We start from the raw sequence: 13,180 nt of genomic DNA on the forward strand, positions 1-13,180 counted from the left end.
TGATGAGACTCCCTGGCCACTCTGCCATATAGGCCTGATTGGTGGTTTTCTACAGAGATGGTTGTCATTCTGGAAGGTTCTGGTGGTTTTAAACTTCTTCCACTTACAGATGATGGAGGCCACTGTGCTCATTGGGACCTTCGAAGCAGCATAAATTTTTCAGTAACCTTCCTCAGATTTGTGCCTTGAGACAACCCTGTGTCGGAGGTCTACAGACAATTTTTTTTCCACAAAATGTGGAAAAAGTGATGTGCCGTGAATACTTTCCGGATGCACTGTATATCATTCACTTGGATGTTAAACATTGCACTGAGTAAATACAGCTGGATAAAACATAAACTATGTCTGTCTTCATTTTAGGCTGCAAAAAATTATTATGCATTATCTATCTGTTCAACCTGGTTCCTTTTCATCCTGACACTGACAATGTTTTCAGTGTTCCAGTAATACTATTTTACAAATACAACAAATGTTTTATTTCTTTTTTTTTTTAAATAAAATAACATTTCTATTTGACTGTAAAATTTCCAGCATTATGTAGCATTTTTCTTAACAAGCAATTTTTAGCTTATACACTCAAATTCTATAAACTTTAAACTCAAACAGACTCTACTATTTAATGAACAACTTTTGGGAAAAGTCGCTCACTGAGCTAATGGTACATCTGTGTCTATAATGTTTGGGTTCTAGCCATAGGCTGATTACGGATTTTTGACTGTTCATTAAAATCCATTAGGCCCAAGGAAACCTGCTTTAGTCAATAATTTTAGTGTCCTTAACTGGAGCCAGAACATGGTTCACACATCCTCATTTCCCAGTATTGTCTGCCAAGATGACAGGATGCTTAGCATCCTGAATGAATTAAATTTTGAGGCCAAAACACCCAACTCCTTAGGGGCAAATACTATATGTAAAAATCAATGTATCCCTCTAAAATCTATTGGACATCACAATCCATCTGAATAAGCACATATGTTGTATATAAGCATTTGTTTTGAATTGTGGGGTCTTCACAACTGTAAAGTTGGTGTGTCTGTACATTATATTTGCTAAAAAATATTTAGAGAGACATAAGATGAGTAATAGAACACATCAAAACAGTTTGGAGAATTTTTGTCAGTTTGTTTTTTATGCACACATTAAGTAAAAACTTAATTAATTTTAAGAGGGTTTTCACAGATATTTAACCGAGCCGAAGTAACAAATAGACTTAGTTTCATCGTAATAAGCCCAAGGAAAGAGAAGATATGCTAATTGAAAATTTGAATAGAATAATTTTTAAAAAATCAACCTTGAATCATTAGTTCATCTCAAAATTCAACTGTAAATTTTTTAATACATGCTTAGAAGTGTGCTATTAAATTCCACATGAGCACATCTAATATATATATATATATATATATATATATATATATATATATACACACACATTGACCACCCCTATTTGTTGGAAGATGCAACCTTAGAGACAATTATTTTATTGCATTTCTGTAAAAACTGTGTTACTTTAATATGCTTTACTAAAAATTCTTATCACTGATTTTAAATTACCATCAGTAACAATACATTTTTAGAGAAATGTATATGTAAGCAGTTAAAAAGTCTGTAAAAAAAACAGTATGACTTTTTTTTTTTTTTTTTTACCTTTTTGGATCTGTAACTGTGCCAGTAAACAATAGTAATGTTCACAAGCACAAACGTTCTTAATTATAAAATTAATTATTAATTACAAATTCAGAAAACTATATACATTTTACAATAAATTCTACAAATAAATTAAATACCTTAATTACTTTACATAAATGTATAACTCTCAGTTTTAATGGGCTTTTCCCATTACATGTTTTCTTGTGTTTCTCTCTGGTTTGAGTAAAATTATGTAACACTTTGGTGCAAAAATGCATAAAAGTAGGCCAAAAGCAGAGGACAAAATCGCAAATATTTCTACAGCTACTGTATGTTTTCCAGGAGAGCTGACATAAGCTGGAATAAAGGTGATCCAAACTGCACAGAATATAAGCATACTAAATGTGATAAATTTGGCTTCATTAAAATTATCAGGTAGTTTTCTAGCTAAAAAGGCGAGGACCAAACAAATAAAAGCAAGAAGGCCAATATACCCCAAGACAGCATAAAATGCAGCATCTGAGCCTGTGTTACATTCTAAAATTATTTTTTTACTTTTTTGCTCAAAAACTTTATTAGGGAATGGTGGTGCAACATTTAGCCAAATAATACAACAAACTATCTGCAATAAAGTGCCTAAAGACACAATGGCCTTTTGTTGAAGTGGCCCAAAATGTCCCGCAACATTTTTCCCAGGTAGTGTTGCTCTGAAGGCAGTTACTACAACTATGGTTTTTCCCAAGATACAAGAAATGCAGAGGGCAAAAGTGATACCAAATGCTGTATGACGCAACATGCAAGACCAAACTGTGGGCTCGCCAATGAATGTGAGAGGACAGAGGAAGCAAAATATAAGAGAAAGAAGTAATAGTAAGCTCAGCTCAGAATTATTCGCTTTTACTATTGGTGTGTCCCTAAAATACATGAAAACCACCATAACAGAAAATGCTAAACAAGAACCTAATACTGACATCCCTATTAGAACAATCCCCATTGTTTCTGTGTATGAAAGAAACTCTGTTATTTTCATGATGCACTTGTCTTTCTTTTCATTAGACCAGTACTCTTCAGGACAGGTAATGCAGTCTGCAGCTCCTAAAGTGGAAGATAAATAGGTTGAAATGCTTGATTGTACTTATTCATTATGTAGGCAGAATAAATAAAAAAAATAATAATTACCTGTTGTATTTGATATAGAGCCATCAGCACATGGGATACAATCAAAGCAGCACAGAGGCAATCCTTTGATTTGTGCTTTTCTTGTGCCATGTGGACAGATTTCAGAGCAAACTGCTTTTGGAGTCTGCAATAGTAAAACACAGTACAGATGTTGGATAGCCATATGAATAAAAAAATAATAAATAAAAGAAAATGTGCTTTTACAGTATTTATATTATATTTGCACTACCAAATTGCCTGTTCTCCATACAATCATGTCTTGATTAATCACAAGTTCATATTTTCCATTTGCAGTGGTGCTGAAATGGCCAACCTCAATATGCTGCACTTGCCCTTCTCTCAGCTGCCAGTTTATTACTTCATATGAAGCAGGGGGGTCTCCATTCTTGTCAAAGAACACTACCTCTCCAAATGGATCAACAAAATGTACTTTTTTCAGTTGTTCACTTACCTTGGAAACAAAAATAGCACTGTAGTCAATAAAAGGCTTAACGTCTTTAAAAGAAATGTGAATAAAAATGTTTAGCTCACCAGAATTGGGGTGATCTCTAACAAAGAACGACACAGTTTCGAAATATTCCTTTCAGGCTTTCCACAAAATATCACCTGATGTAATGCATGTGCAATTGCATACACTGCTTGATATACATTATAATCCACTCTTAGTTGTGTGACATCAAAGAATTTGTTTGTATAATCTACTGTTTCTGCACCTGAGCATGCTTTTGTGCTGTTAAGTAAATCATTTACTGAAGATGGAGGTCTACAGCCCACAATTGTTTCCCAGTAATCACTTACAAAACTAGACTCTGCTTTATAATATGGGCTGATATCCTTAAGAACTGGTTCTATTTTGGGCATGGGCATCTTTCGAACTATAAATCCTATTGTTCCTCCAAAAGATTTGAACATTTCTGGAGTGGATGGTCTGTTTGCAGTTATCCAGGCTTCACTTGCAATCCACTGTATTTCTGTAATGTTTTGTTTTACCACTTCTGTCATTAAAGGATAGAGGTCTCCCTCTGGCACAAATGCAAGAATCACTTTGACAGTTGATTTTTTTATCAGTTTCACAACTTCAAGAATTTTACTTTCGGGATATGTCCGTAGAACTGTGCCAACAAATGAAATGCAAACACCAAATCCCTGTATTTCCTTTGTGAATGCTGATATCCCATTTCTCCCATAATCATTGTCAGACTGTAAAACTCCAATCCATGTCCAACCAAATCGTTTGACAAGGAAAGCCAGGGCCTTTGCCTGGTAATAGTCACTTGGTATTGTTCGGAAAAATGTGGGATATTTATTTTTGTTACTTAGACACTCACATGTTGAAAAGTAGCTTACCTATTTAGACACAAACAGCATACATGTATAAATACAAATGTATTTTTACATTTAAGGTAATTTACATTTTCTTGACGTTTGTTATTACCACTGGAACTCCGAATGATCCAAGTGCCCCAGCTACAATTAATGACTGGGTAGATCCTGATTCAGCTACAATAGCTGAAAGGGAGGGTGGATAACATCGAGCGGAATAGTTATTTTTTTCTGACATGCTCACCAGAGTGAGGGCAGCACGCAAAACATTAGAAGGAGACGCACAGGAGTCTAAAATTGTATACCCTAGAGTGATGTTAGGAAGTAAATTATCATCTTTATTTATTTCTTCTACTGCAAACATCATGATTCTAGTCCAGCGAAATGCTTGTAAGTCAAATCTGGGAAAAATGTTAGAATAGAGAAACAAAGCAAAATAAAACAACCAATTAATGAATAATATATATATATATATATATATATATATAAACTATATTCCCCTTTATTTAATGTATGATTATTTACTTACATTTTACATTCAGCTTTACGTGGTTTATTTTCAAATGAATCAAGAATATTCTCCTGCTTGTTAAATATTGGAAAAATTCCACCTATCATAATGTCTCCTCCCCTGAACATGTCTTGCATGTCAAACTTACCGAGCAGTAGACATGCAAACACTGTTGATGTAAAAAGCATTAAACACATACACAGAATGTTAAGATTACCCATGGTTGAAGGAAATGGATGGGTATTTCTTTTATATAGTGCTATATAGTGCCATGCATGTCATAGGTTGATTCTCATCAGAGGTGTGTCAAGAAGAAGCTGAGAGTGAGCAAGTACCTGAGTGCCTTGTGCAAACAGAAACTTACAAAACTCTTTGATGTTGTAAAGAAGAAATTGACATGGTTAGGTTTGACAATAGTCAAGTTAGCAATGTGAGAAGAAACTTGAATGTCTGAAGAACAACAAATGAGCAAGTATAAAGCCTTGTTGGTCACCATTGGAGAGTCTGAGGTCCACATCACCTCATATTACTGCTCATCCAAATAGGAAGCAATGCTACTGTATGCCACAGATTCCTAAATTTGTGAGATGGACAAGAGAGTGTTGTGTTTTACTCAGATGTCAGATGTTAGTAAAAGGTTGATGAGGATGAGGACAGGGGATAATTTGATTGATATAGCAGCATGTAGCCTCCCAGTGATGATAAAAAAGGCATCTTCTGTGTATGTTCTGCTTTGAAGGCAGACTGGTTAAGATTCATTAAACAGTTGTCTGTAAATAGAGCATATGAGGATTTTAAAAAGTGATACTGGTCACTAGTTGCTGGTGTTTGCTGGTTCCAGTGGGTTTCTTCAGTATTAGAGTAACTCTTGCTCTCTTAAATGTAGCATGTACATGACTAGATGTTATAGAACTATTGTCTTGGGTATTAGATCTTGTGAGATTGTATTGAGCATTGTTAAAGGGTTTGGATCCAATTAGCAATTAGTGGTAGGATTGGACGAAGAGATGACTTGCAGGATTTCTATTGCCCAGGTCTGTACCCAGTGATGGATTGGCACCCCGTCCAGAATGTAGCATCCCACCTCATGCCCTAAGTCTCCTGGGATAGGCTCCAGGCCCCTCACCACCGTGTATGCAGGATAAAGTGGTATAGATGATGAAAGATGTTGCCCGGTTAAAAAAAATGTGCCAGTGAAAGAGAAAGGAATTTTTGTGTCTGTAGTGTTGGGGTTATGGTAACTGTAAAGGTTTGGCAAATATATATTTTTAAATCTTATCATTATAAAATGTAGCTAAGTCTTCAGCAATCAGGGAAGATGTAGGAGGAATACTTGGTAGGTTAAGTAGTTAAGAAAAATATATTTTGGAGCTTGTGACGATATTCTGCAGAAGATTTCAGCTTTTCCTTGAAGAAGGCAGGCTTATCAGTAATTACTTCAAATGAGAATGAAGACAAGAGAGCACAGTAAGAGGCAAGTTGTGTCAAGTTGTAATTTATTCTGCTTTTGGTTGTTATTAATTCTCTTTGCTGTTAAGCACTAATAATCAAGGAGCAGGGAAATAAATCTTCCTAGGAATTTTGAAGATAAAAGAGTCAGGGGGGATGAAAGGGTGCAGGAAGACACAAAGAAAAGGGAGATCAAGTTGTTAGACAGGATAGGGATGGTAAAGAATACTAGTTGATCGATGGTTTAGAGTGAGGTAGCATTGTTGTCTGTAGCTAGAGATAAATTGCTTTGCTTTGTTTCAGCTTGGGTCATTTCAAGCACTCTCTGCTTTGTGCTCTCTCTCTCTCTCTCTCTCTCTCTCTCTCTCTTTCTCTCTCTTTCACATGTACATTAAGCAAACAGAAATACATTAAATTATTCATTCCTGCACACTCCCACTGCAGTCTTCTGCTAAACAACATAACCACTTGCCAATCATTCCTAGGTATAAACACTGATAGGGATTTTGGAGGCTTTTCACAGTGTGTCTGTGAAGAAAGTACAAAACAAACAATTCAAAAAATAACAACAACAAAGAAAAAAAAAACATACACAAACCTAGGTTTGGCCCCAAGGAAGAGAAACATAAGATTTGGTAACCACTCTAACCTTATGTCAGAGAGCTACCTCATTAATTCTGTTGTGGCTGAATTTGCAAATCCTTACATCCACATTCCATGAAATATTGGAAAGTGTGGTTATTAAAACAACAAAGGGAAAATTAATGATTTCACAGACTGAGCATGTATATCACTAATGTTGCATAAGTGTATCATAATGGTTGCATAGACTATGGGGCCCTGTCTAGACAACAACCATTGGCATGACAAGAGCACACATGAAGGGGAGAAAGAATCTCATTTTAACTGTACAGAAAAGGGGTTTATTTTATTTTATTTTATTTTATGATTCAGTTTCATTTAAACTTCACAAAAAACTAATGAGCCAGATTTGCCGGACCCCCAGTTTGTGATCCCCAGTTATACTGTATTTTACACAAAGCTAGTACATACACAAAAACCCACATATTACCAAAATCCTGTTCTGCTAGATGATTATAATGACTTTTTTTTATTTGATTCCTTTAGGTATGCAGTAGGCATTTTTATTGTTCTCAAAAGTTCTAAAATCCAAATTGTGTGCAGGCTAATATTAAAGATTGTGTTGACTACTGCTGAAAGTAATCAATTCGTCAGACCCTGGTTGTTAAAAGGAATTGTAAAAGATTTTTTTTTTTTTTGTAATTCAAGTTTTTATTGTTTTCATTCGGTACATGACAACAAATGTATCAATAGCGTTTGCAAGGCCAAAATATTACAGTGACTGAAGTTAACAGAAGTAGATGTATCAATAAATAGAGAAAAATTACAATGGCAATAACAATGAAAAGCCATAATTATTGTGTTACATGAAGACAGCGTCACAAAAGACCAAAAATCTTCCCAAACTGGAATACCCACAGGGGCCCCTGCTTTGTTGTTATTATGTAGTTTGCAAAGCAAACGTTCGTACGAAGCTGTCCTGGTCATTATGTTGACCCATTCTTTTAACTCTGGGGTTTTGGGAGTTTTCCAGTGCTTCAAAATGACTCTAGCCGTCACAGAGACCCCCACCATAATCACTGCAAACTCTTCCTTTGTAGTAATTGGCATCTGCTCCCTGTCTCCTAATAGACACAACCTTGGTAATAATGGTATTGTTGTTCCAAGCCATTTGCTCAAGATATTTAAAGTTTGGTGCCATAAAGGCTGGATAATTGAACAATCCCAGATACAATGAATAAAAGTACCTCTATCTTTTTGACATTTCCAACAAACATCATTATTTGTCAAACCCATTCTGTTAAGTCTAAGAGGTGTCAAATAAAACCTATGTAAGATTTTGTACTGTGTAAATTGTCCTCTAGCTTCTCTTACATATTTTCCGGTGTTTGACAAAATTCTTTTCCACTCTTCGAGCCCAAATTCAGTCCCAAGATCCTTTTCCCATATCGTCTTTAAATTAATGCAGTCATTGCTAAGCACCTGGTTGGTCATCCTGTAAAATACGGAGGCTTTTTGTTGAGGATGGGGTAGTGTTAAAAAGTCCAAGATATTGTTTCCGTCTGTGTGCAGAATTTTTGTGGAAACACAATTCCTAATTTGAAGATATTTCCAGTAGTTATCTTTTCCCTTTAAATTATATTTCTGTACAAGATTATTATAAGACATAAACACACCCTGTTCAAACAAGTCTTTAACAGTACACAAGCCATTCATGTGCCATTTCTTCCAATATATGGGTGATTTCCCAATACAAATAGCAGAATTATACCATAAAGAAGAGTATGGTTGTTTACATTGTGATAATTTATGCATCTTGTGAATCTTCGCCCAGACCTCTCTTGAGTGCTTCATGATAGGATTTATGGTTATTTCTAAGCACTGAGACAGGTGCTCGATAGAACTGTATGGCCGGGACAAGGCTTTTTCAATAATAACCCAGTCTAATTGAGTATTATTATTCCAATGCTTGGCCAATTTTGCCATTTCAAAAGATATCTGATAGAGCCGAGGGTCTGGTAATCCCAACCCTCCTTTATCACGGGTTGCACATAGTTTGCTAAACTTTATCCTAGGCCTTCTCCCGTTCCAGAGGAAATGTTTAACCATCATATCATATTGGTTAAAGATCAACTCTGGTATTGTAAGTGGGAGCATCATCAGCACATAATTAATTTGAGGCAAAACCACCATCTTAATTATATTTACTTTCCCCCATAAAGTTAGCTGAATTTTCCCCCATTTATCCAAGTTATTTTTAATGTTTTGTACAAGTGGTGCTAAATTTAGCATAGGAATCTCTTCTAACTCCCTGCATATTTTAATACCCAGATATTTTATTCCTCTTGGGATCCATCTAAAGCCAAATTTAGTTACCATATTTGCGTTGCATATTCCGGATATAGGCGTAGCTTCCGACTTTGTCCAATTAATTTTATATCCAGACACTTTGGAGTAGGATTGGACAGTTTCCATTAAGTGAGGTAAGGACTTATCTGGGTCTTTGACCATGGCCAAAATGTCATCAGCATATAAAAACAATTTGTGCTCTTTGTCACCTCCCTGTACGCCTGAAATATTTGCATTAGCCCTAACAGCTATAGCCAATGGTTCTAGTGTGATATTAAACAACAGTGGCGATAGCGGGCACCCCTGTCTTGTCCCCCTGGTGAGATCGAAAGATGGAGAAACTTTACCATTGGTTATCACGCATGCCTTAGGTGTCTTATATAATGTTTGAACCCACTTTATGAAACCAGGCCCGAACCCAAAATTTGATAAAGTCGTGAACAAAAATTCCCAGTGAACCCGATCGAACGCCTTCTCTGCGTCCAGTGAGACGGCAACAATTGGGTCAGTTTTTTCTCTATTTAACCAAATTAGATGTAGTAACCTTCTCATGTTATCTGTTGATGACCTGTTTATCATAAATCCAACTTGATCAGGGTTTATAATGTTGGATAATACCTTTTTTAACCGTAACGCAAGAATTTTGCTAAGGATCTTGCAGTCTACATTAATCAAACTTATTGGCCGAAAATTTGAGGGTTCCGTTGGTTCCCTATCTTTCTTAGGAATCACCGATATTAGAGCTTCATTAAAAGAAGAGGGAAGAGATCCACTAGTATATGCCTCATTATATACTTCTGTTAAAGTGGGTGCAAGTAAATCTATATACTGTTTATAATATTCAACCGGGAGCCCATCTAACCCTGCTGACTTTCCATTCCTCATGATAGATACAGCTTTTCTGACTTCAAGTTCTGTTATTGGACCCTCTAACATATTCACCTCCTCTGGGGACAATTTAGGCATTTTAAGTTTGAAGAAGAAGCTGTTAAATTCTTCTTGTTTAGGACTAATATCAGCTGTGTATAAATCTTTGTAAAACTTCTGTAAAACCTCATTAATTTCCTTAACTGATGTTACTACTCCGTTTCCTTTCTTAATAGCTGATATCAGATTACATGTATTTTTTTGCTTCAGCTGTCTAGCAAGCAGTTTCCCAGTTTTCTCCCCTTCCTCATAGAAAGTCGTTCCCAATCTGAATAGAGCATATTCCACCTTTTTATTATAAATCTCCTGGAGTTCAAATTTGAGTTTACAAATATCTTGATATAGTTGATTTGAGAAACATTGGGATAATTGTTTTTCATAATTTTTAATTTTGTTGTCTAATTCCTGTATTCTGACCCGATCCTCCCTTTTTCTTTTAGAAGCATAACCAATTATCTTCCCTCTCACATAAGCCTTAGATGCCTCCCATTCAGTTGCCCTTTTATCAGTACTACCTGTATTAATTTCGAAGAAGGACTTTAAATCTTCTTTTAACGACAAACTAAAGGCCTCGTGTGACAGCAGTGAGGTGTTTAATCTCCATCTGCCTTTTCGCTCTTTGTCGCAGTTAATATCAATGCCTAATTTCACGGCAGCGTGATCTGATAAAGCAATAGCATTTATGTTACAGTGTGTTACATGCTTTGTCATGGTGTTTGAGATAAAAAACATATCAATTCTGGAGTAGGATTTATGACAATGAGAATAAAAGGTGTATTCCCTCTCACGTGGGTTCACAAGACGCCAAATATCCACTAATCCATTATCCTCACTCATCATATGAATTGCTGTTCTGTCTTTAGGATATGTTTGGTCCCTACATATACTTCTATCTATAAAGGCATCCCACACTTGGTTAAAATCTCCGGCCAGTATTATTTGGCCATCCATTTCCCCTAAATTCTTATTTAATTCATAGAAAAAATTAGGATCCCCTATATTTGGAGCGTAGATATTACATAACACCACAGCAGTACCATTTATTGTGGCCTGTATACACACCATTCTCCCCTCACTGTCTTTGACCTCACCAGTCATAACAAAATTTAGATTCTTTTTCACTAGTATGGCAACCCCATTCCGTTTGCTGGAAAAGGAGCTATGAAATACGTGTCCAACCCACCCGTACTTTAATTTTAAAGCCTCGTCTCCTTTAAAGTGTGTTTCCTAAATAAATGCGATATCCACATTATTATGTTTCAAATAAGTCATTACTTTACCTCTTTTTATAGGCCTTTTATGTTCCAAGACATACATGTTATATGGTTCCCCACCATAATGCACTATGAAATATCGATATCAGAAGAAAGGGAGAAATAAAATGAAATAGAATAAAATTCCAGCACCAAAGGAACCCACTGTTGTGTATGTATACCTATATAGACCTTCCTGCCTAGCAAGTCCAGTAACAAACTTTTAGTAGTAAACTTTGTCATGACCGAACCTTTTTTAATGAAAAATTTGAAAAAAACGTTATGAACACAAATAAGTAACTTAAAATGCTCCCTTAAAACAGAACCTGGGAGCTCTGACCAATCCCTGGTCTCTAAGCCAAAGCCTGAAAACAAAAAAAAAAGTTGCAAATATAACATGCAACAACGAAAAATAACTCTTTTTGGTCCGTGGGGCACCCCCCATGCAGCTCGTAATGACACTGTCCAGCTGCATGCTGCTCGGCAGCGTACCATAAAGCTCAAAACCCACTCGTGTTTAATTTCCACCCATGGTTGACTTTTATATAATCCTCATCATCCGAAAATATCACTGTCTTATACGGCGTACCTGTTTATGACCCATCATCACGTAAAGTGCTGATGAAACGCTCTGCTTCCTCCGTGGTGGTGAAACTACGTTTTCTACCTTTCCAAGTAAATCTCAGAGTAGCAGGGAAAGCAAGCGTGTATCTCACGTTTAACTGTTGAAGCGATTTCTTGGCAGACAAAAAAGTCTTTCTTTTTTCAGCCAGCTCCTTCGTCATGTCGGGAAACACGGATAACTTAACATCCTCCCACTCGATTCCACAGAGTTCCCGCACGGCTCGCAGAACTTTCTCCCGCGCTGATTGTCTCAAAAACCTGATCAGCAGCGGTCTCGGCGGTTGATCCTCACTCGGCATGGGGGCCAGTATTCGATGAACTCTCTCAATTTCGAATTCCCCCTCCATATCGATCCCCAGGCCTGCACTCAGAACTTTCTTCACACAGCTCTCCAAGGTGCTGTTCGTTTCATACTTCTCTTTCAACCCCACGAGCCTTACATCGTTTCTCTTACTATAGTTTTCAAGTATTTGAAGACGGTCCCACAAAACTTTTATCTCCTTTTCTTTAGCATCTTTATCTGTCGTCAGCCTCTCTGTCACATCCTCTATTTGTGAGATACGGCCCTCCGCCTCCTCCATTCTGACTTACAGCCCGTTCACGGTATCTTTTAGCTCCGTCATTGTCTCTAATGGCGATTGTGTCCGCTGCAACTACCTGAAGGGTCTTGCTCATTTTAGTAATTTCAGCATAAACTTTATCCAGGCTCACTTTAGCGTCAGTCTGCTTTTCGGGGGGACTCGAAGCAGCCTTAGCATCCGCTAATGGTGGGTTCTGCCTGGTCGCCATGCGGTTTGCTTCTTTGAAGTATTTGGATGTTGTAGTCATCGTGATACACTTAGAAACGTGATTAAGTTCTTAGCATCCGGATCATAAACGTTTTAAATTATTATTTTAAACAAAATGTCAACTACTTCGTCATAAATTATATAATTATTACCGAGTGGGTAGGAGCCTATCTAGACAGCCGCCATCTCGCTTGGGGTACGCACGTGACTAATTGTAAAAGATTTTTATTAAATTTCACTTTAAGAATTTGTTTCATTTACACTTCAAACTGTGCTCACAAAATAATGTTTCACATATGTATTACTTTTTTAAACACATACAGTAGTGCTTCAAACTTGTGTCTAAACAAAGTCCATGATCTATTTATTTATTTATTTATTTTTTAATTTAAATAAATTGAAGCCACAGTATAGGGTATTTTTCTAATAGTTTTATATTTTTATTTTTAATAACAGTAATAATAATAATCATCATAATTATAATCATCCTAATAAAGTAGGTCCAAAAGTCCTATCTGCCCGGTATACATATGATTTGTATGACTGAGCCTAAGTTCCTTTCTAAAATG

The 13,180-nt window shown here is 36.3% G+C and overlaps 1 protein-coding gene across 1 annotated transcript; it reads right to left on the bottom strand.

The window, feature by feature from the left end:
* Positions 1 to 1,819: 1,819 nt before the first annotated feature.
* LOC128528183 (vomeronasal type-2 receptor 26-like) lies at positions 1,820 to 12,404 on the bottom strand. Its single transcript, XM_053500939.1, has 2 exons — positions 11,867 to 12,404; positions 1,820 to 2,760 (listed from the first exon to the last, which is right to left on the bottom strand). The coding sequence occupies exons 1-2, from the start codon at positions 12,402 to 12,404 to the stop codon at positions 1,820 to 1,822; spliced, it is 1,479 nt and encodes a 492-aa protein (XP_053356914.1).
* Positions 12,405 to 13,180: the final 776 nt, after the last annotated feature.

The sequence above is a fragment of the Clarias gariepinus genome, chromosome 7 (genome assembly GCF_024256425.1).
Source record: "Clarias gariepinus isolate MV-2021 ecotype Netherlands chromosome 7, CGAR_prim_01v2, whole genome shotgun sequence".
NCBI lineage: Eukaryota > Metazoa > Chordata > Actinopteri > Siluriformes > Clariidae > Clarias > Clarias gariepinus.

Excerpts from the sequence above, each read along its gene's own strand:
- LOC128528183 (XM_053500939.1), bottom strand. The coding sequence starts at position 12,404 with ATGGAGGAGGCGGAGGGCCGTATCTCACAAATAGAGGATGTGACAGAG. Across the intron at positions 2,761-11,866 it reads TCTGAGATTTACTTGGAAAG|TACAATCAAGCATTTCAACC; the intron begins GTAGAAAACGTA and ends ATAATGAATAAG.